The 23307-nt window shown below is 41.7% G+C and overlaps 1 protein-coding gene across 2 annotated transcripts in view; it reads right to left on the bottom strand.

Annotated features, from left to right (window-relative positions):
• HMGA2 (high mobility group AT-hook 2) overlaps positions 1–8358 on the bottom strand; it is a 147948-nt gene extending 139590 nt beyond the window's left edge. For both annotated transcript variants that reach the window (XM_034935503.3, XM_034935505.3), the window contains exon 1: positions 429–8358. In XM_034935503.3, coding sequence (XP_034791394.1) covers positions 429–539 — 111 coding nt within the window. In that variant the 5' untranslated portion in view covers positions 540–8358. The remainder of the gene's footprint in view (positions 1–428) is intronic.
• Positions 8359–23307: the final 14949 nt, after the last annotated feature.

Here is a 23307-nt window from a genome sequence, read left to right on the forward strand (position 1 = left end):
GCCCAGATCGGCCGAAGCGCCCGGGTCCCCGGCACCTCCTTCCTCCCGGGCAGTTGCAAAAGCAGCTCGGAAAGCGCCTGCGAGCCCGGGTTTGTCGGATCCCGGTCGCTTCCAGTCACTGGGCGACACCGCGCCACTCGGGGCCGTGCACAATAGCGAAAGTCCGAGGACGCGCTTCGCCCGACCCCACCTCCCGCCTTCCCCGGGCCGCCCGCCGCGGCTCCCCACCTCCCCGCCCGGAGGGTTGCTGGCGCCCCGGGGCCGCGCGGCGCACTCGTGGGGTCTGCGCCGCTCCCCCGGGCCGGCCGGCGGGCAGTGTGCGACGGCCGCGGCGACTGGGCTCCCGCACTCCGGCCGCCCCGCGCGTGTCTGGGCCCCGGCAGTGGGGACGGGGTGGGCTGGTGCCCCCACCGCGCCCTCGTACTGACTTGCTGCTGCTTCCTGGGGCGGCCGCGTCCTCTCTTCTGAGGCGCTGGGGCGGCAGGTTGTCCCTGGGCTGAAGTGGACGGCTGCCCCGCGCCCTCACCGCGTGCGCTCATCCTGCCTCCCGCCGCCGCTACCGCCGCTGCAGCCGCTTCGCCTCGACCGCCCCGGAGCTGCCCAGCACCTTTCGGGAGATGAGGTGATAGGGCTGGGGACGCCGGCGGGGCGAGCGCGAGCTGGCGGGCTGCGAGGGCTGCTGTTGCTTAGGCTGCCGCCGCTGCCACCATCAACACCGGACGTCCAGCGGCTGCCAAAAAGAGAAGAGGGGAGGAGGAGGAGGAGAGGAGGAGGCGCTGCCGGTGGCGGCGGCGGCGGTGGGTGGGTGCCGGAGGTGGAGGTGGCGGTGGAGGTGGAGGTAGCAAGAGGAGGAGGGAAGCGAGGGAGAAGGAAGAGAGGCTTTGAGGTCGCAGAGGCTCCTCTCGCGGGTTGGGATCAGGAGTTGCGGGCACCGGGAGCACTTCGGAAGCGGCTTGGAAAGGGAAGAGACTTGGAGTGAATTGTGTCCCTTGAAATGTTAGGCGGGGAAAGAATTCCTCCTCCTCTTCCCCCCACCCTGCGAGAGAGAGAGAGAGAGAGAGAGACAGAGAGAGAGAGAGAAGAGATTGAGATTGAAAGTGCCTTGGGCAGTCGGAAAGCAAAGGAGGATGGGGAGATTCCGCCGGGATAGGGTCGGGCACCGAGCACAGGCAGAGGACAGAGTAGTGGGTGGCACCGCGCCTCCTCGGGTGGCGGGAGCAGGCGGCGGCGGCACCGGAGAGTCGGAGGGGGACGGGCTGCTAGCTCCTGAGTCTTGCACCAAGCGCGCGCTGCCCGGGCTGGAAGTTTTCTGAGTTCCTGCCCCAAGATTCAAGTGGGATGAGTGTGTGTGAGTGTGTGTGAGTGTGAGCGTGTGTGGTGTGTGTGCGTGCGCGCGCTTGCGCTTGGGGAGGGGGTGGGGGGGGAGTGCCCACCTCTAATCGTGGGCGGATAAAGGGGAGGGGGTTGCGCAGGAAGAAAAGTATGAGGAGGAGGGAGGCCAGGCGGACCGCCGAGCCAAGGCGCCTGGCTGCTAGCCAGAGGCAGCGTTCGAAATACAACTGCCTCGGCGGCGGCGGCGCCCGGGTGCCACCCGGAGCCCCGCTCACGTGCTCCCGCCCGGCGGCGGGGTTAAAGGGACAGGCCGGGGATCCCGGGCTGGCTCGCCGTGGGCCTAGCTCCACCCGCCTCTCGAGGTCACCCCTGGGCAGTTGTCCTGGAAAGGCGCGGGAACGTGACTGTCCCGGAGCCACGTTTCGGGGCTTGGCCTTTACCTGCGCCTCTACCGTGCCGAGCCAACACTTTGCAGGAAGCGTCTAGGCTGCACCTCAGGCAGCGCACCGGTTCACTGTGAGTGGGAAGGGACTGCAGAGGAGTGGGAGAGGGCCCCTGACAGCCGTACTCCGCCTCGGAATGCCCTCACCACAGAGCCTGCGGGCGGGCGAGCGCGCACATACACGGAGACATGCATGCAGATACACACGAACACGCGTGTAAGCACATGCACGCAGATACACGTGGACACGGGGGCATTCATGCGCTGGTAAACACCCGCATTTACACACACACACACACACAGGCACGCAGATAGACATGCACATTCGCAGACACATGCAAACAATGTGCACACACACAGCGCCCCAGCTTCTTCATTGAACTTTTTTCTCCAGGAAAGACTAGAGGCAACCGAAGTTCCCTCCCCATCCCCCTCCCCGGGAATCCGACGTTCCCAGGGTAAAGGGCACCTTGTAGATTCCTAACACCACAATTGCACTCACTGCCCAACTCTCCCTTCAGTTTACCTCGATTTAACCTTCTGCCTGAGAACTCTCTTTCTGCCAAGTCCTAATTTTATGGCCTGGGCTGTTCTGAGTTATGTGAACACCATAATGGCCACAGTCCGTTTTTAAAAGGTGGAGTACATTTTTAAATGTACCTCTTTTCATCCTTGAATAACACAAAACTCTGAAAAAATTAGGTTCAGATTTTCACACATCACACCAAAATTATTTTGGACTAATTCCAAAATAAAAACTTTCAGCTGGGGAAGAATTTATTTTTTTCAAAGATACAGACCACCGTGGAATAAAAACGCCTACTTTGCAGCCCTAAGCAGGAGTTAGGCACCGCCAGGTTCCGCTGTGCATGTGGAGGAGGCGCGTGTGAATGTCTGCTTTGGCGCGGCAGCGCTGATTGGTCCGCGTTGCCATTTTAAATCCATTTCCAGCTGCCCTTTGCAGAGCTGGGACACTTTGCTGCACGTTGAGTGCTCAGCAGGAACCCAGGGTTTCTCCTGGGTCTGGGAACGCTTAGCTGTAATGGAGAGAGAGAGCCTCCATCCCTCCGGATGGAGCCTAGCAGCTGACTGGGGAGGGAGGGGTCTAACAGGAACCAAAGGTTTTCTGTCAGGGCTTGGCTCAAAGATGGTATCTTCATCAAAGGGATTGAAGTTTCACCTAACGATTACAGTGACATTTCCTAACTGCCAATCGTGCACATTTAAAAACTATGATCACATATTTGCACTGTGGTGTGCACATTTCACATACACGTACAAAATAGGTTTTTGGGTTTGTGTTGTTTGCTCACTTTTTGCCAGGAGTAGAGAGAAATTCTGAAGGTGAATGCAGGGGAGTCACTGAGGAGTTCAGCCAGCCAGTTTTGTGCTGTATACCTCATTATATCCTAGGATTTTTTTTTTTTTTTGGTAACGTGTACAGAGGTCAGCAAACAGCGGATTCCAAAATTTTGTTTTTGCATTAATCTTTGAATATAAGAGAAGCACAGAAAAATTGGGGGTGGGGGAATATACAGCCACTTGTTTTCAGGCTGCTATCATTTTGCTGTTAGACTATTTGACCCCTTTTGAATTTATAACAAGGTATAAAACAAATGTTGTATCAAGTTCTATTTAAATCAATTTTATATATTTTCATTCTTTGGAAGCTGTATTTAATTTTTCAGAATTCTGTATACTTTCTGTAGGTGAAACATTAAAATTTGTTGTAATCTTTGAAATTATTGAGACTTTTACTATTCAAAAAGGTATTCTTATATATTTTAAAAATAATGTTAAATGGTTAGATTTTATTTTTAAGGAAAGGAATTTTTTTTTTTACATTTACATCTGAGGGTTTTTCCCCCAGTTTAAGTTTCTCAACCGTTCACTGCCTCTTCTTTGTCACACCATATTTTACCCATGTATTCAAGGCTCAATTCTTCTTTCCAATTTGAAAACTTTCCAGGTAGTTTCTGTCCATATTCAATTGTGTCTTTTCTTCTTCTGCACCCACTATAGAATTGAGCAATTAGCACCTTGGTTGTATATGTTAACAAGGTTTTTAATTATCTGTGACACATGATGTAGATTAGTGTTTAGATCAGGTCAGCCCATTAGTGGGTGGTAAAATTAATTTAGCAAACCCATAACATCATTTAAAAAACAAGTAGACTAGGATTGAGAATATCACATGTAAAATTTCTGTCTTAGATATATAGTACATATGTATGAAAACTATTAAGATATATTGTATTTTCATCTTTAGCATCTTGGAATTTGGGATGTATCTTAGAATTCAAGGTGTCTTAGCACTATGTTGTCACATACTAGGTAGTGTCTTTTCTATTTTGGTGGTATACATGCTGCTATGTTTTGGCTCTGTCTCCACCCAAAACTCATCTTGAATTGTAGTTCCCATAATCCCTACGTATGGTGGGAGGGACACGGTGGGAGGTCATTCAGTCATGGGGGTTGTTCTCCCATGCTATTCTCATGATAGTGAGTAAGTGTTCACAAGATCTGATGGTTTTATAATGGGCTCCCCTCTTTACTCAGCTCTCATACTTCTCCTTCCTACTGCTTTGTGAAGAAGGTGTCTTGCTTCCTTTTTGCCTACTGCCATGATTGTAAGTTTCCTGAGGCCTCCCCAGCCATGCAGAACTGTGAATCAATTAAACCTCTTTCCTTTCTAAATTACCCAATCTCGGGTATTTCTTCATAGCACTGTGAGAATAGACTAATACACATGCTTATATGTAAATTTTATGTATATTCCCAGAAGACAGGTAGCATTTCAAGCACCTCTTTTTTTTTTTTTTTTTTTTTTTTTTTTGCACTAGTCTTGTCTAGGTAGTGTTCTGTTCATGATAGACTTCTGGTAGTTATCAATTTATTACAACAACGAAGGTACCTATAATAAATTTACTATTTTAAAGAACATGCCATACAGGATGAGAAAAGCGTTAGATATACTAAAATACCTTTGGCATTCTTTTAACGAAAGAAAGATGCATCTGTGACAAGGAGATTTAAGTTCTCATATTGCACTTTATCAATGACATTGACACCTTAATACACTCACAAATTAAAAAGAATTATTTAAGGATTTACTCAGATTATAACTGATTAATCATGAATATATTTCATGTGTAATTAAATGCAGATTTATTATAATCAGGTATTTTGGAATTTAATCTATATAAGGTCACAGAAAAAAATTATAACTAATATTGATTGAACAGAATGCATAGCACTCGTGTGTGTGTATGTAAATAGAAGTTTAGTAAAGTACAATGTAAACACATAGGCTAGGCGAAGTGGCTCATGCCTGTAATCCTAGCACTCTGGGAGGCCGAGATAGGAGGATCACTTGAAGCCAGGAGTTCGAGACCAGCCTGGGCAACATAGTGGGACCCTGTTTCTTCAAAAAATAAAAAAATTAGCCAGGCATGGTGATGTGCACCTATAGTCTCAGCTACTCGAGAGGCTAAGGTGAGAGGATCACTTGAGCCCGAGAGGTTGCAACTACAGTGAGCAATGATGGTACCACTGTACTTCAGCCTGGGTGACAGAGTGAGACCCTGTCTCAAAACACACACACACACACACACACACACAACAAAACAAAGCAAAATAAACACATAATCTGGCCTTCAGAGCTTTGCATTCTACTTTGGCTGAAAAACATTTCATGTGTTTTAATATAAGGTCATTTGCACTGCTCAAACCCACAATTTAGAAATTATGTCTTTAATAATTTATTATTTAATCATAATTGTGGGCCAGGCGCGGTGGCTCACGCCTGTAATCCCAGCACTTTGGGAGGCCGAGGCGGGCGGATCACGAGGTCAGGAGATCGAGACCATCCTGTCTAACACGGTGAAACCCTGTCTCTACTAAAAATACAAAAACGTGGTGGGCACCTGTAGTCCCAGCTAGTTCGGAGACTGAGGCAGGAGAACGGTGTGAACCCGGGAGGTGGAGTTTGCAGTAAGCCGAGATCGCGCCACTGCACTCTAGCCTGGGTGACAGAGCAAGACTCCATCTCAAAAATACTACTACTACTAATAATAATAATTGTGTCTTTAATGCTTAATAGTTAATGAAATGTAGGAGAGATTATCTCTAAGAGTTTCCCTACAGTATCATCAAGAACAAATATATGCTGCTAAATTAGTTTTGGGGTTTTAAATTCTTTCAGATAGGCTTCCTAGTCCTGTAGTCAGAGGATCACCAAACAAAATAAATTTGTTCACTCATTCATTCAAGAAACATATATTGAGTTGAGTTGATTTTGCAGAAATCTCACCTGTTATTCTCTCAGGACTCAGAAATGTAATTCATCTAAAACTAGAGAGAATCTCTATTAACACAATTAGGTCTTCATTTAAAATCTATTTACTTATCACATTAAGTCTTCCAGTACTCTCCTCTGTCCAATCCATCATTCATTCAGCCCTATTTATTGAGCACTTAATACATGCTGGGATTCACAGAACATTCCTTTCAACAAAAGTCATGGAACGAGAACAGAAGTGGAAGAGTTTCATGTCTGCCTTTCATCTATTGACATTGTATTGTCAGCCCCAAGCAATCTCGGTCTCCATATATTATCAAGCAGCTTTGGGTAGCAGGAAGAACATGGGCTTTGAAATCAGATTTAGGGACAGGAGGTGTAGTAGGCAGAATGGCATCCAAGATCTTCTGCCTCGAGGTGTACATGAGTACATAATCACTGGCTGGGCTTCACTCCTGTGACTAGGTTGTATTACCTGACATACTGACCTTAAGACAGGGAAATTATCCAGAGAAGTCATACCAAATGTGTGTTTAAAGCAGAGAGTTTCCTCTGGCTCAAGAAGGATTTGACTCATACCATAGCTTTTTGAAGATGGAGGACATGGGTGGCAAGGAATGTGAGTGGTTTCTAGGAGCTGATGGCAGCCCAGACCAACATCTAACAAAGAAATAAGGACCTCTGTTCTCCAATCACAAGGAACTGAATTCTACCAACAACAAGAACAAGCTTGAAAGTGGAGTCTTCCCCAGAGCCTTCAGACAATAGCACAGGCAGGCCGACACCTTGATTTCAGCCTTATGATCCCTGAGTAGGAACCCCAGATACCCCATACCTGGCTTCTGACTCACAAAACTGTGAGCTATTAAATGGGTATTTTAACCATATTTTAAGTCATTAAGTTTGTGGTAATTTGTTATGCAGCCATTGAAAACTAATACAGGAGGGAATCTAGTTGAATAAACTTCCTCTCCTTTCACCATCCGTGAAATGTCACCAAGCTCCAAAGCACAATGACTTTATCTAGAATTTATCTGGAAATGCCCCACGTGCTTGCATCACTCCTACCAAGCCACCTGCCCTGTCTCTTTGCGGTAATTGGGTAGTAGTGACCAGCATCATCTTGAATTGCTTTCCATCCTTCCCTGCCTTTTTTTTGTTTTTCCTTACTTTCACTGCCTTGAGTGTGTACTTCTCAAATAAAGCATAAGGATTAATCCTTACCCAAGACTCTTGTTTGCTCAGGAACCAGACTAAGGCACCCAGAAATTCAAACTCAGTGTCTGTAAAACTGAATTGATCATCTGTGGTGGTTTAAGAACATGTTTGTAAATTCTTCAACATTCTTCCCACAAAGGGTGAAATCTAATTTCCACTCTTCTTAAACGTGGGTCAATTTTACTAACATGCTTGTAATAAATAAAAGGCAGTAGAAATCATGCTGCATCATTTTGGAGACTAGATACCACAAGGCTACAAACATGGATAATACAATTGCTGCCTTGATCTCAATCTCTCCCCGTGCCTCCTCCTGCCACCTTGGAATTCCTGAATGTGAGAAGCTTAGGTGCCTTGAAGCCACCATGCTGGAGAGACCTTCGGCAGAGGCCACACAGAGATAGAAATGCCAAGGAGCCCTTGCTGTGACAGGTCTCAAACATTTATCTTCCCATCAGCTGCCTGATAAGTGAGTGCACGAACATTCAGATAATTCCAGGCCCCCACCCCCAACTGCCTTTAAGCCACCCCAAGCAGATGTGGAGCAGAACAAAAAGGAGAGACCCCTGCTGAGCTCTGACCCAAGTGCAGATTTAGGAGTAAAACACATGTTGTGTTAGTTCTTCATTCACTAGGTTTTTGGGTGAATTGTTACATAGCCATAGAAACTGGCCCATAATTTTTTCCCCAAAACGATTTTCTTTTCTTACCAATCATTCTTATCCAGGAATCGCACTTAGCTAGGAATCAATCTAGATCCTTCTCTTTCCACATCAAATGATCACCAAGTCCCTCTAATTCTGCCTTCTAAATATTTCTTGACTCTACTTCCCACCCCACTGTCACTGCCTTAGTTAGGGCTCCCTCCCCTTCTCATTTGGATTACTTCACTATCTTTCTCCATGGTCTCCTAGTTTTCAGTCTTACATTGTAAAAATCCATTCTTCACTGCTTTTAGAAGGATTTCTTTCTTTTTCTGATCAGTTATTGTTATTGTTCTTTTTCTCTTATCACAATTGTAATAGAAAATCTATTGTTGAAAATGCACGCGACAGAAAAGTAAAGAAAAAAATTCCCCAATTATCACACCACTGAGAGAAAACTCTAAAACTATTTTAATCCTTCCGGACTTTAAGTGAACAAATACAGGTTCATACTGCACATTAGAATTTATGACTTATTTTTGTTGTTGTTGTTTGTTTTGTTTTGTTTTGTTTTGTTTTGAGACAGGGTTTCACTCTTGTTGCCCAGGCTGGAGTGCAATGGTGTGATCTCAGCTCACTGCAACCTCCGCCTCCTGGTTCAAGCCATTCTCTGTCATGAACAGTCAAACGTAATTCTTAATTGATAAAATATTCAATCCATGCATGATTGGCAAAAGTTATAATGTGACTGGCTTTTTAGAAAAATCAATGAATTTTATTTTTACAGCACTTTTAGGTTCACAGCAAAATAGAGTGGCAAGTACAGAGAGTTCCCATATATTCTGTGTCTCCACATACATACAACCTCCCGAGCTATATATATATACATTGACACCATTTGTTACAATCCATGAACCTACACTGACATATCATTATTGCCCAAGGTCCATAGTTTACAGTAGGGTTCACTCTTGTTGATGTACATCCCGTGAGTTTTGACAAATGTAGAATGACACATATCCACCATTGTAGTCACATACAGAATAATAGTTTTACTGCCCTAAAAATCCCTATGCATTGCTCGTCATCTCCCCTCCCACCTAATCTCTGTCAGCCACTGATATTTTTACTGTTTCAATAGTTTTGCCTTTTCTAGATTTCATAAAGTTGGAATCACACCATATGTATCCTTTTCAGATATGCTTCTTTCAGTTAGTAATATGCATTTAAGTTTTCTCCATGCCTTGTCATGGCTTGAGAGCTAATTTCTTTTTAGCACCAAATAACATTTTCTTGTTTGGATGTACTACAGTTTATCCACTCACAAAGTGAAGGATATCTTGGTTGCTTGCAAATTTTGACAATTATGAATAAATCTGCTATAAACATCCATGTGCCAGTTTTTGTGTGTGTGTGTGAACATAAGTTTTCAATTCTTTTGGGTAAAGAACATGGAGCACAATTGCTGGATTGGTAAGAGTATGTTTAGCTCTGTAAAAAACTGCCAAACTGTCTTCCAAAGCAGCTATACCATTACCATTTTGCATTCCCACAAGCAAAGAATGAGAGTCCCTGTTGCTCCATCCACATCCTTGCCAGCTTTTGGTGTTACGAGTTTTGGATTTTGGCCATTCTAATAGGTGTGTAGCAGTATCTGACTGTGGTTTCAATTTGCAATTCCCTAATGACACATGATGTTGAACATCTTTTCATATGCTTATTTGCCATCTGTATATCTTCTTTTGTGGTCAGGTCTTTTGCCTATTTTTTAAAATAGGGTTTTTTTTTATTTTCTTATTTTTGAGTTTGAAGAGTTCTTTGTATATTTTCAATAAGAGTTCTTTATCAGAAGTGACTTTTGCAAATATTTTCTCCCAGTTTGTGACTTGTTTTCTCATTTTCTCGACATAGTCTTTTGCAGCACAAAAGTTTTTAATTTTTGTAAAGCCCGGATTATTCATTATTTCTTTCATGGATCACGCCCGTGGCATTGTATCTAAAAAATCATTGCCATACTCAAAGTCATCTAGGTTTTCTCCTATGCTATCTTCTAGGAGTTTTATAATTTTGCATTTTACATTTATTAATAAATCATAGATTTATTTTAGTTAATTTTTGTGAAAAATATAGGGTCTGTATCTAGATTTATTGTGTGTGTGTGTGTGTGTGTGTGTGTTTAATTTCAATAGTTTTTGGGGAACAGGTGGTGTTTGGTTGCATGGAAAAGTTCTTTAGTGGTGATTTCTGAGATTTTGTTGCACCCGTCACCTGAGCAGTGTACACTGCACCCAATGTATTGTCTTTTATCCTTTAACCCTTCCCTCCTCCCCGCCTATCCCCAAAGTACATGATATTATTGTTATGCCTTTGCATCCTCATAGCTTAGCTCCCACTTGTAAGCGAGAACATATAATGGTTTTCCATTCCTGAGTTACTTCGCTTAGAATAATGGTCTCCAACTGCATCCAGGTTGCGGCTTATGCCACTATTTCATTCTTTTTCATGGCTGAGTAGTATTCTATGGTGTGTGTCTGTGCATATATATATATATCACATTTTCTTTATCCACTCGTTGGTTGATGGGCATTTAGACTGGTTCCGTACTTTTGCAATTGCTAATTGTGCTGCTATAAACGTGTGTGCACATGTTTTTTTGCATATAATGACTTCTTTTCCTCTGGATAGATACATAGTAGTGGGATTGCTGGATCAAATGGTAGTTCTACTTTTAGTTCTTTAAGGAATCACCATACTGTTTTCCATAGTGGTTGTACTAATTTACATTCCCACCAGCAGTAAAAGTGTTCCCTTTTCAGAGCAGTCCCACTGGATTCTTTTTTTTTTTTTGGTGGGGGGAGGGATTTGGACATCCAGTTTTTCCTGCACCATTTGTTGGAAAGATTATCTTTGCTTCATTGTACTGCCTTTGCTTCTTTGTCAAAGATCAGTTGGCTCTATTTATGTAGGTCTATTTCTTGACTCTATTCTGTTCCATTGTCTGTCTTTTTTTTTTTTTTTTTTTTGAGACGGAGTCTCGCTCTGTCACCCAGGCTGGAGTGCAGTGGCGCGAACTCGGCTCAGTGCAAGCTCCGCCTCCCGGGTTCACGCCCTTTTCCTGCCTCAGCCTCTGGAGTAGCTGGGACTACAGGCGCAGGCCACCACGCCCGGCTAACTTTTTTTGTGTTTTTTAGTAGAGACGGGGTTTCACCGTGTTAGCCAGTATGGTCTCGATCTCCTGACCTCATGATCCGCCCGCCTCAGCCTCCCAAAGTGCTGGGATTACAGGCGTGAGCCACGGTGCCCGGCCTATCTGTCTATTCTTTAACCAATATCACACTGCTCTGATTACTGTAGATTTATATAAAATAGGATTATATCAAACTAAAATGCTTCTGCAGAGCAAAGGAAACAATCAAGAGTGAAAAGACAACCTACAGAATGGGCGAAAATATCTGCAAACTCTCCGTCTGAAGGGATTAATAACCGGAATATATAAGGAATTCAAACAATGCAACAGCAATAAAACAAATTATCCAATTTTAAAATGGGCAAATGATCTGAATATACATTTCTCAAAAGAAGATATACAAATGGCCAACAGATGTATGAAAAAATACTCCACTAATCATCAGGGAAACGCAAGTCAAAACCACAATGAGATATCATCTCACACCACTTAAAATGCCTGTTATCAAAAAGACAAAAAATAACAGATGCTTATGAGGATGAAGAGAAAGGGTAACTCTTGCACATGGTTGGTGGGAAAGTAAATTAGTACAGCCATTATGGAAAACAGCGTAGAAGTTCCTCAGAAAACAAAGCAATTCTATCTGTTTTTGCCTCATGTATTTTGATGCTCTGTTGTTGGGCACATATACATTAAGAATTGTTATGCATTCTAGGAGAATTGACCTATTTGTTGTTATATAATGCTCCCTTTTAAAAGATAACTTTCCTTGCTCTGAAGTCTGCTGTGTCTGAAATTAATATAGTTACTTCCTCTTTCTTGTGATTAGTGTTAGTGTGGTGTATCTTTCTCCATCCCTTTACTTTTAATCTATGTTTTTTTATATGTAAAGCGGGTTTCTTGTAGATAACATATACTTAGGTCTGTCTTATTTTTTGATCCACTTTGAACTTTTAATCAGTGCATTTAGACTATTGCTGTTCAAAGTGATTACTGATGATATAGTTGGATTAATATCTATGATATTTGTTTTTTTATTTGTTGCCCTTCTTTGTTCCTATTTGGTCTTCCACTCTTTTTCTGCCTTTCATGGTTTAATTGAGTATTCTATATGAATCTATTTTGTCTCTTTTCATAGCATATAAATTGTACTTTTTTTTTTTTTTTTTTGGAGACGGAGTCTCGCTCTGTCACCCAGGCTAGAGTGCAGTGGCGTGATCTTGGCTCACTGCAAGCTCTGCGCCCCCCGGGTTCACGCCATTCTCCTGCCTCAGCCTCCCGAGCAGCTGGGACTACAGGCGCCTGCCACCACGCCCAGCTAATATTTTTGTGTTTTAGTAGAGACGGGGTTTCACGGTGTTAGCCAGGATGCTCTTGATCTCCTGACCTCGTGATCCACCCACCTCGGCCTCCCAAAGTGCTGGGATTACAGGTATGAGCCACTGCGCCTGGCCCATAAATTGTACTTTTTAAACTTTTTCTTACTTGCAATATACATTTACAATAAATTCAAGTCCACTTTCAAGTAACACTATACCACTTTATGGGTAGTGCAAGTACCTTACTATAACAAAACGTCCCTAATTCCTTCCTCCCTTCCTTTTATTGTCTCCTACTGTTATTTGCTTTATTTACACATAAGAATATATGTGTGTAAATATATATATGCAAATACACAGTTGCTTGCTATTTTGAAGAAACTGTTATCTGTTACATCAACTAAAAATAAGAAAAATAAACGTTTTTATTTTACTTTCACTTATTCCTTCTCTGATGTGCTTCCTTTCTTTATGTAGATCTGAGATTCTGAGCTCTATCACTTTCTTTCTCCCTGAAGAGATCTTTAACATTTCTTGTAAGGCAGTTCTACTGGCAACAAATTCCCTCAGTTTTAGTCTGTCTATGAGTCTTTATTTCTCTTTCACTTTTGAAGAATAATTTTACAAGGTGCAGAATTCTAGGTTGACAGATTTTTTTTTTCTTTCAGTGCTCTAAATATTTAATTCCACTTTCTTCTTGCTTGCATGGTTTCTGAGAAGTCTGATGTAATTATATCTTTGCTCTTCTATGGGTAAAATGTTTGTTTCCTCTGTCTTCTTTCAAGACTTTTTCTTTATCTCTAATTTTCTGATGTTTGAATATATTATAGCCAGGTGTAGTTTTTGTTGTTTGTTTGTTTTGAGTTTGGGTGGGTTTTTTTGTGTTTGTCCTTGGTGTTCACTGAGCTTCCTGGATTTGTGGTTTGGTGTCTGACAGTACTTTAGGGAAATTCCCAGTCACTATTGCTTCAAATATTACTTCTGTTTCTTTCTTTTTTTGCTATTCCTATTATGTGTTATGTTACACCTTTTATAGTTGTCCCACAATTCATGGATATTCTGTTCTGGTTTTTTTGAATCTTTTTTCTCTTTGCTTTTCTGTTTTGGAAGTTTCTAATGTTACATCCTTAAGTTCTGAGATTGTTTCCTCAGTCATGTCTAGTCTACTAATGAGCTCACCAAAAGCATTTTTTATTTCTGTTACAGTATTTTGATCTCTAGCATTTCCTTTTTTATTCTTTTTTTAGAATTGCCATCTTTCTGCTTACATTATAATCTGTTCTTGTATACTCTCTACTTTTTTCATTAGAGACCTCTACATACTTATCATAGTTTTTAAGAATTTTTCATTTGATAATTCCAACATTCCTCCCATTTCTGACTCTGGCTCTGATGCTTGTTCAGTCACTCAGACTGTGCTTTTTTGTCTTTTAGTGTGCATTGCCATTTTTGTTGAAAGGTGGACATGCTGTACTGGGTGCAAAGAACTGAGGTGACTAGACCTTCAGTAATGTAATCCTAAGGTGTGAAGGGGAGAGAGTCTTCTATAGTCCTATGATCAGGTTGCACTTTTTGGTGAGCCTGTGCCCCTGAACTGAGTGCTTCTCACTTCTTTCCCCTGCCTGTTAGGTGGAGCAGGATGGCTATAGGAGGCTGGGGTTATTTTCCTTCCTTCAAGTAGGTTAGGCTCTAGTAAGACCCCAATAGATTGGATTCCAGTTAATAGTTTCTCCTGAGAGCAGGCCTTGTTAGGGACAGAATGCCGTTGCAAGTTTCAAAATGGGTTATTTTCCTCTTCCCTTGCCAGAAGCATGAGAAGATTTTTCTCAGATAATCACTGTGAAGACCTGGTAGAGATCCTTTACATAAAACTCACAGAAGTGTGGACAACCCCATGGCTGGAACCCCATGGAGTTTTTTAACTCTTAGGCTAGCATAATCTGAGCCTCCAGCAGTTCATCAATTATAGTTCGTGTTTTCCCACCCTGGCACTGGTTCCCATTATCTCCCTATTCCCACTCTTGGAAATAATCCCTAGAACTTCCTAGAGCAGAGGTGAAAAACACTGGGTTAGGAAATAACTTTATACCTCTGATTCTAACTTATAATGGTAGATAACCCTCAGTTACAGATGAATATTGGCTTATACATTTTTTTTTCTATGATACCCAATAAAAGTGTTGGGAGAAAACCAGATTTATCACCTGAAAATATTAAAATAAAAATAAAATCACATCATATTTGTATCATAGATGAATGATTATTGTATATTTTAAGTGCAACAAATGCATTGTCACCAAAAGGAAAATTTTAGCCTGTTCCATCATTTTCTATTTTTTGATAAAGTGTTCACTGTAACTGGTATCTCTTGTAGTACTAATAAGAAGCAGTAATAAGTAGTAATACAAATGAATGAGACAGTACCCATTTGGTGCCAAGCTTTTGGGAGAGAGAAGCAAAGTTTGGGAAGAAGCAAAAAGAAGAAAAACAAAAACAAAAACAAATCAGACCTGGATGTGAGTTCAGACTTCAAAGTGTTTACCAACTGGCCAGAGTTGCATGTACATAAGTCACTATAATTTAAACCAGAAAAATATAATTACTATCAAGTATGTGCTGAGTGAGTTCAAGGAAAAAGAGATTTCCCATGTTGTGGGGATTAAGGAAGGCTACTTGGGAGGAGTGGTGTTTTGAGAAGGCCTTGAAGGACAACTAGACACAGAGATGGGAGGACAGGGATTTCAAGCAAAGGGAGGATTATGAGAAAAGTTGCTGAAATACACGCCCAAATGCATGTGCCAGGAGAGGTTTTACTGTATTAGTCAGATGCCAGCTGGAAATAATTCACTGCAGATGGTTCTTGTGAAGGCACTAGAATTCAAGGACCATGTATAGAGATTGGACAGGGTTATAAGAATAAAATAGAGATGTTAAGGCACCTAGATATTGGCAGCAGTGGAGAGCCATTATCACTCTAGGGCTTAAGGGGTAAGGGGAAGAAATCATGTTGAAGACCCAGTGAGATTTGGAGCCCTGGAGGAGGAGCTACCTGGTAGTAGCTCAGGTCAGGAAGCAAGTGGCCATTGCCAGAAGGGAAGCACCAAAGCAGGGCAGTGGGAAGAAATATCCTGAAATTTTTCTCTTCCCACTCTTGCTTCCTTATGCCAGTGCATCCCATTGGCCAAACTTAACAAGCAGCTAACAAGCAAGGGGTCCTGGGTAACTTGGGCTACCAGCATCACCCTCTAAGTAGGGCACAGAGCAGGGCAGAGAAGGATGAAGAATAGATCTTGGGTGGCCAGTTAGTGGTAAATCAAAGAATAATCATGAGATGAAAGATTAGAAGTTTAGAGACAGCTTTGGAACATCTTAATTACCACACTAAGGAGTTTGTAAATTACTTGATAGTTGGTGCAAAGGTACTGATGCTTTATCAACAAGATAGTGACACAACAAAAACTCCAGAAGTGAGTATGCCAGCTGAGTCAGAGTTCCATGTGTTATCAGTGTTCATGTGCCTTCTTCCATTCTATGTCCCAATTCTTTGCATCTGGTTTTCCTTGCTGTGATCACCTTATGGTTAAAGTATGGTCACTCCACCTCTAGTTTCATATCCATGACCTAGACAAAGCAATACGAAGAAAATGACAAGGACATTGAATTATCTTCAATGTCAGGGACAATGATGAGGAAACCAAATTTTTCCAGAAGTCTACAACAGAGTTTCACCACAGGGTCAACCCCAGCTGCAAGTAAGGGAGGCTGGGAAAAAGAACATTACCAGAAAAAAATCACCTGTTTTTCTTTTGTTTTGTTTTTGTTTTTGTTTTGAAAAAAAACATTATTGCATAGCAGCTAGCAGCATTTGATACAAAAGAGGAGTAGGCTTGATGGGAGAAAGACACTGTAATTCTTAATCATTTGGTCTTTCAATAATTCTAAATTTGGGTGTTGTTGCCTCAAATGGAGAAGTTGGGAAATGAGTTCTTAGGGGAATTAAGAGAGTTTCTGAGATTTGAGAGACATGGAATTTTGAATGACATCAATTTATAATAATAACATAATGGCTAAGCAGTGCTGGAAACTGAGAAAGAGGATGGAACTGGGGACAGAGAATTGAGTGGTAAAGTAGACTGGATTACTGTTTCCACTCTTCCTTACTTAATACAATTACACACTCTTGCCCTTTGCCACTGTGAGCCACTGTTTACTTACTGGCTTCATTGAAGTTGGGTTTGGCAACATGAACTTTTTGGACAAAGGTTTGACAGCAGAAATAACAAGTGCCAGTCCCAGGCCACACAGTATTTCTGCTTGCTGCTTGAGGTTCTGAGATCCCCTGTGAGAAGAGCATGCCTGGTCCTAGGTTGAAGACACATGAAACAGATCAGAACTACTGCCAAGCCAAGCCCAGTAGAACCACAGTCAACTTGCAAACCCATAAGGAAGAAATATATGCTTATGGTTCAAGCCAGAGAATTTTGAGATTGTTTATAGGCAATACTATTGGAGCAGAAGCCTAATTCATACAAGTGGTCATTCTAAAGAACACAATAATATATACAGCAGCTCCCCACCAACTAGGATGACTATGATTAAAAAGGGAGATGAAATAAGTGCTGGTGAAGATATGGAGAAATTGGAACATTCATAAATTGCTGGTGGGAATGTAAAATGATGTCGCCACTTTGGAAAACAGTCTGGCAGTTCCTTAAAATGTTAAAAGTGGAATCACCATATGACCCAGCAATTCCACTCCTGGACATACCACCAAGAGAAATTAAAACATACATCCATGTAAAAGCTTATGCATGAATGCTTATAGTGGTACTATTCATAATAGCCAAAAAATGGAAATAGCACAAGTGTCCACCAATTGATGAATGAATAAACTCAATGTGATGTTTCCATACAATGGAATATTACCCAGCAATAAAAAAGGAATGAAGTACTGACACATGCTACAACGTGAATGACATTATGCTAACTGATATAAGCTAGACCCAAAAGGCCACATGCTATATTATTCCATTTATATGAAATGTCCAAAGTAGGCAAATCTATTGATACAGAAAGTAAATTTGTGGCTTGGGGATAATAGGAGGAGGGATGAGGAGTGATTGTTAATAAGTGAAGGATTTCTTTTTGGAGTGATGAAAATGTTCTAAATTGATTTTGGTAATGGTTTCACAACTGTGAGTATACTAAAAACCAGTGAATTGTATACTGTAAATGGGTTAAGTGTATGATATATCTCAATAAAGCCATTTAAAATGAAGAACAAAGGATGAAGCTACAAACCTACCAACAAAACACATGCTGTGACCTGGGGGGCCGGCAATTAACCAGTCAAACCCTCTCACTTGATCTTGATTGTGACAGGTGCCATGTGTGGTTGCAAAAGCTTGCTGGGGTTATATGGGGTGCAGCCTTTGTCAGACAAAGAGATTTTCTCTATGAGGTACCAACCTGCCTATATAGGGAAAAGGCATATATTCATGGCCTCATTAGCACCAGGCTTTAACTCAGTGGTTTCCAAACTCTTGGAAAAAAATATTTATTTAATAATGTACACAAGTTCTACTTGAATGAATTCTCATCTTAGAACATTCAAAAATTGAGAAATAGTTGGAGTAAAATGTAAAAGTACCTCTTTACCAGCCTCCCAAGTCTACATATTATCCTCCCCAGAGGTAATGACTGGAAACAGTTCATGTATACCCTTCTAGTTCTTTATTCCAAGCACTTACATGTATATAATAGGCAGATATACAGCTTTCTTTTACATAAATGGGACCATACTCTTCACATTGTATTGAAAAATGCTCTTAAAAAACTTAACATGTCCAAAAGATCTTTCCATGAATTTTTATCAGCTGTATAGTATTTCATAGTATAGCTTGCGTAACTATGCCCCTATTGAAGAATATTAGATTGTTTCCAATTTATTGTCATTACAAAACAATGATAAAGGAGCTCTTGATACATACATCTCTGAGCATGTGTGCAAATATTTCTGCAGAATGGTTTCTAAAAGTTACATTTCTGAGTTGAAGAGAGTGCACATCTCAAATTTAAAGTATTTATTATGTTTATCAGCAGAAACCTTTTCCAAACAAACTTTTACATGGAAGCGCAATGCATAGAAAGTTGAGAGGAAAGTCACTGAGCTGGGGCAGGGAAGCAGAGCTCTAAAGCTTCAACCCCTTAGCCTCTCTCTTAAACTCTGCCTCTCACTGTCCTAAGAGGCCTCTGCAGAGCCCTAGGGTTCCATGGAATACAGATTGAAAACATTGCTTTAACCAACTGAATTGACATGTTTTATTTCAGAATGTAAAGATGGATTTAAAACATGATTTACATAACAAATTAATTCCAAATGAAAGAGTTTTAACTACCTTAAGAGTAGCAGGCCAGGCATGGTGGCTCATGAAGCCCAGCACTTTGGGAGGCCAAGGTAGAAGGATAACTTGGGCCCAGCAGTTCAAGACCAGCCTAGGCAACATAGAGAGATTCTCTCTGTACCAAAAATTAATAAAAAAAATGATTAGCTGGGCGTGATAGTGCAAACCTGTGGTTCCAGCTACTTGGGAGGCTGAGGTTGGAGGATTGCTTGAACCCAGGAGTTCAAGGCTGCAGTGAGTGGTGATCATGCCAGTGCACTCCGATCTGGGTGACAGAGCAAGACCCTGTCAAAAAAAAAAAAAAAAAAAAAAAAAGACTAGCACATTCTTATAGTTCAGCCAGTTTTAAAGCAGTAGTAGCTCCAGAGTATCTAGAGAGGAGGCATCAGGGGAGATAAGCTGATTGCTAGAAGGGGCTGGATTCATCCCGCTGCTGCATTCACACAGCCAGCTCCTTGCCTAAGGTGGCTTTGGGGGGACTGAGAGTGATTGTTGAGGGTGGGATAAAGCATCCTCCTTCAAGCTACCACTTGGCTTGACCATATCATAAATGTTCCATAAATCAATACTAGATGTCAGGAAGACAGAATATTTCAGTGCTAGATTTATTTATTTATTATTATTATTTTTTAATTTATTTTATTTTATTTTATTTTATTTACTTTTTGAGACAGAGTCTCACCCTGTCGCCCAGGCTAGAATGCAGTGGCCCGATCTTGGCTCATTGCAAGCTCCGCCTCCCGGGTCCACGCCATTCTCCTGCCTCAGCCTCCAGAGTAGCTGGGACTACAGGCGCCCGCCACCACACCTGGCAAATTTTTTGTATTTTTAGTAGAGATGGGGTTTCACCATGTTAACCAGGATGGTCTCGATCCCCTGATCTCGTGATCCGCCCAACTCGGCCTCCCAAAGTGTTGGCGTGAGCCACCGCGCCCAGCCAATTTTTTTAAATTTATTTTTTAAGATGAAGTCTTGCTCTGCAGCCCAGGCTGGAGTGCAGTGGCACGATCTTGGCTCACTGCAGCTGCTGCCTGCCGGGTTCTAGCGATTTTCCTGACTCAGCCTCCTTGGTAGCTGGGATTACAGGTGCCCACCACCATGTCTGGCTAATTTTTGTATTTTTAGTAGAGATGGGGTTTCACCGTGTTGGCCAGGCTGGTCTTGAACTCCTGATCTCAGGTGATCCACCCACCTCGACCTCCCAAAGTGCTGGGATTACAGGCATGAGCCACCGCATCCGGACTCCGTGCTAGATTTTTATACATCTTTATTACCTATGGTTTTGTATTAAATCCAAGGCTTTGAAATTAGAACTTTTAGAATGCTTATATTACTATCAGCAAAAGGAGCACATCTGGCTAGCAATAAGTCTTTTGCAAACCAACACAAAACATAAGGTGATGTCACCTAATTCTAATGAAATCTTTAAATGAAGTTAAATTGAATTCTTGAATGAAGTTCAAGAGCATAAAATACTTCCACAGAAGTTCAAGAGCATAAAATACTTCCACAGTAACTCATTTCAAAGACCCCACCAACATCATTTAGCTTGGAAATCATTGTGAAGATGTACAACTTATATTTCCTGATTCCATTTAATAGGAAAAAACGTAAGTAAATCTAGTTAAAGCTGTATAGTAGAGGGTACTTACTATCTGAAGTAAAAGGTTCACCAATATGTAAGAAAATAACACAAAACCCAAGACATTCAAAGACATTTCTCATCATAACATTAATTCCCTCCTTGAGAACAGAGGCTCTGTCTTTCATCTTTCTATCCCTTGGGCCTTGCATACAATCAATAAATCTTTGATAAATGAATGAAAAAATGAATGGTAACCACCGCCACCAAATCTGAGTGGCCTCCCTTCCTGAAAGCAGAGGGTACATAATTTAATTAAAACGTTCCAGCCTCTTTTTAAAAGCAGTTCTAAAGAAAGAGACAGGTCTTCTTAAAAAGTAAACCAGTTCTTTGAAATCAAAAAAAGAAACATATGTCGCTTATAAAATTCTTAAATACTACCAAAACATATAAAATGAGAAGTAAGAATCTTCTCTCACCCACTCCTGAAACTATAGCTCTGGTTCCACTCCCCAGAGGTAATTTCTGATGGCAATTTCTTATTAATTCTAAATGGATTTTTTTTTTTTGAGGTGGAGTCTCACTGTCGCCTAGGCTGAAGTGCAGTGGCGTGATCTCTGCTCACTGCAAGCTCCTCCTCCTGGGTTCATGCCATTCTCCTGCCTCAGTCTCCTAAGTAGCTGGGACTACAGGCGCCCGCCACCACACCTGGCTATTTTTTTGTATTTTTAGTAGAGATGGGATTTCACTGTGTTAGCCAGGATGACCTCGATCTCCTGACCTCATGATCTGCCTGTCTTGGCCTCCCCAAGTGCTGGGATTACAGGCGTGAGCCACTGCGCCCGGCCCAATTCTAAATGTTCTATATGCATTTGTGTGTGGAGTGAATACCTCTTACTTTTTTTTTTTTCTACACAACATCATCATCTTCTCCCCGTGTTTTGGGAATTCCCACCTAATATTTAATGAGGTGGATCTTGCCTCTTGATATGACAGCTAAAAATGCTAGATATTCCCTTTTCTGGCATTTCTTGCAGCTGATGTAGAAACACACCCTGGCTGCCATCACTTAGCACCCTAAACTTTGTTTTATTTTATTTTTTGTTTTTTGTAATTTCAACTTATTTTAGATTCAGGGGGTACATGTGCAGGTTTGTTACATGAGTACATTACATGATATTGAAGTTCGGGGTATGAATGATACTGTCACCCATGTCCTGAGCATAGTAACCAACAGTTAGTTTTTCAACTTTTGTTCCTTTCCCTCCTTCCCCCCTCCAGTATTCCCCAGTGTCTATTGTTCCTATTTTTATGTCCATGAGTAACCAGTGTTTAGCTGTCACTTATAAGTGAGAACATACGGTATTTGGTTTTCTGTTAATTTCACTAAGGATAATGGCCTTCGCCTGCATCCATGTTGGTACAAAAGATATGATTTCATTATTTTGTGTGGCTGTGTAGTATTCCATAAACGCTAGACTTTAGAAGTTAGAGATTCCAAGAGCAGGTTACAGGCAGAATCCATGGGAGTGAGGATGGGGCAATGACTGCAGTCAGCAATTAGATGCAGCAGTGGGTAGTGGTGCTGGCAGGGCACCAGCAGCATCAGAGATTTCCCTGATGGTGCATGGGACAGCTGCAGGGTGTGGTTTGGAGCATTGTTACTGCTTGTGTAAATTGAAAGCTGATTGTCTCAAAGTGGTGCATTGCATTTGTGCATTGCCCAGGTCTCACTGGATCCTTTTTTGCTATTTTCTGTGTGTTCCTTCTCCCCAGCATTTGAGGTGCTATTTCAAAAGCCAGTGCCTAAATCTTTCTCTCAAGGGCTGTCCTCTGGCTTGTGGAGCTAGCTTTTGCCAGAATGCATAGAAAGCTGGAAATCCTAGGAATTTGCCTTCCAAGGAGCACTCTTAACCAATGATTCAGAGATGTGGAATAAGAAAGCCCAGCTTCTGTGCCTTGAGTTGGGGCAAGACAGTCATAACTTCTGCTATACAGTTCCCCTGTGGGATCAGGCTGAAACTACCTTTGCATAGGATAGCACCCTTGATGGGTGTGGGCTTTCTCCCATTCCCTGCCTTACTTCCCCACTCTCTAGTTGGCTTCTCCTGGCATCATTTAATAAATCACTAAGACATAAATTCTCCAGGGTCTGCTTCTTGGCAATCTACCTAAGACACTCAACTTTCAGGAGATTCTGTACCAGTCAAAATCCCTTTTAAAAAATCTCCCTTTCTGTCTAAATTAGCATACATTGGTTTCTCTTGCTTGTACCTCAGTATAGATACATGCATGTATATATATACACATATGAAAATATAGACATACTATTAACAGTATTACAAAAATATTTTAGATTTTTATTCTTTGCTTTTTTTACGTTTAGCCATCTACTTTTATGTTCATTTTCACCAGTCTATTATTATGAGGATTCTCTTCTTGCCCTCTTTCTAAGGGTTCCTTGAATTTTTCATCAATCCAGTTTGGATAGAATTGGTCCCACTTGGCTTCAGGGGTGATCTATATAATTGGCTTAAAACAACCATCAATTCCCACATTCCTCAAAGTAGGATTGGTTCATGGGATTGATCACAAGAGCAAATCTGCCCAATCAGGGCAACAAATTCCAGGACTTTTATTTAACCTTTATTTCTACCCACCTCCACTCCCACCAAAGAGCCTGATGGATTTGAGACCTTAAAGAGGCCCATGTGATGGAAGTGTAGAGTGCAAGTGGTACAATGGGCCTGAGAGGAAGTTGAAGAGATAAGCAAATTTTCTTCTGTTGGACGATCTTGAAATTTTTGCATATTTTTTCCATTTTATTGAACAATAGAAATTTCCATTTTAATTGAACAGGAAATATGTACCTAGCTCAT

The sequence above is a fragment of the Pan paniscus genome, chromosome 10 (assembly GCF_029289425.2).
Source record: "Pan paniscus chromosome 10, NHGRI_mPanPan1-v2.0_pri, whole genome shotgun sequence".
NCBI classification, from domain to species: Eukaryota; Metazoa; Chordata; class Mammalia; order Primates; family Hominidae; genus Pan; species Pan paniscus.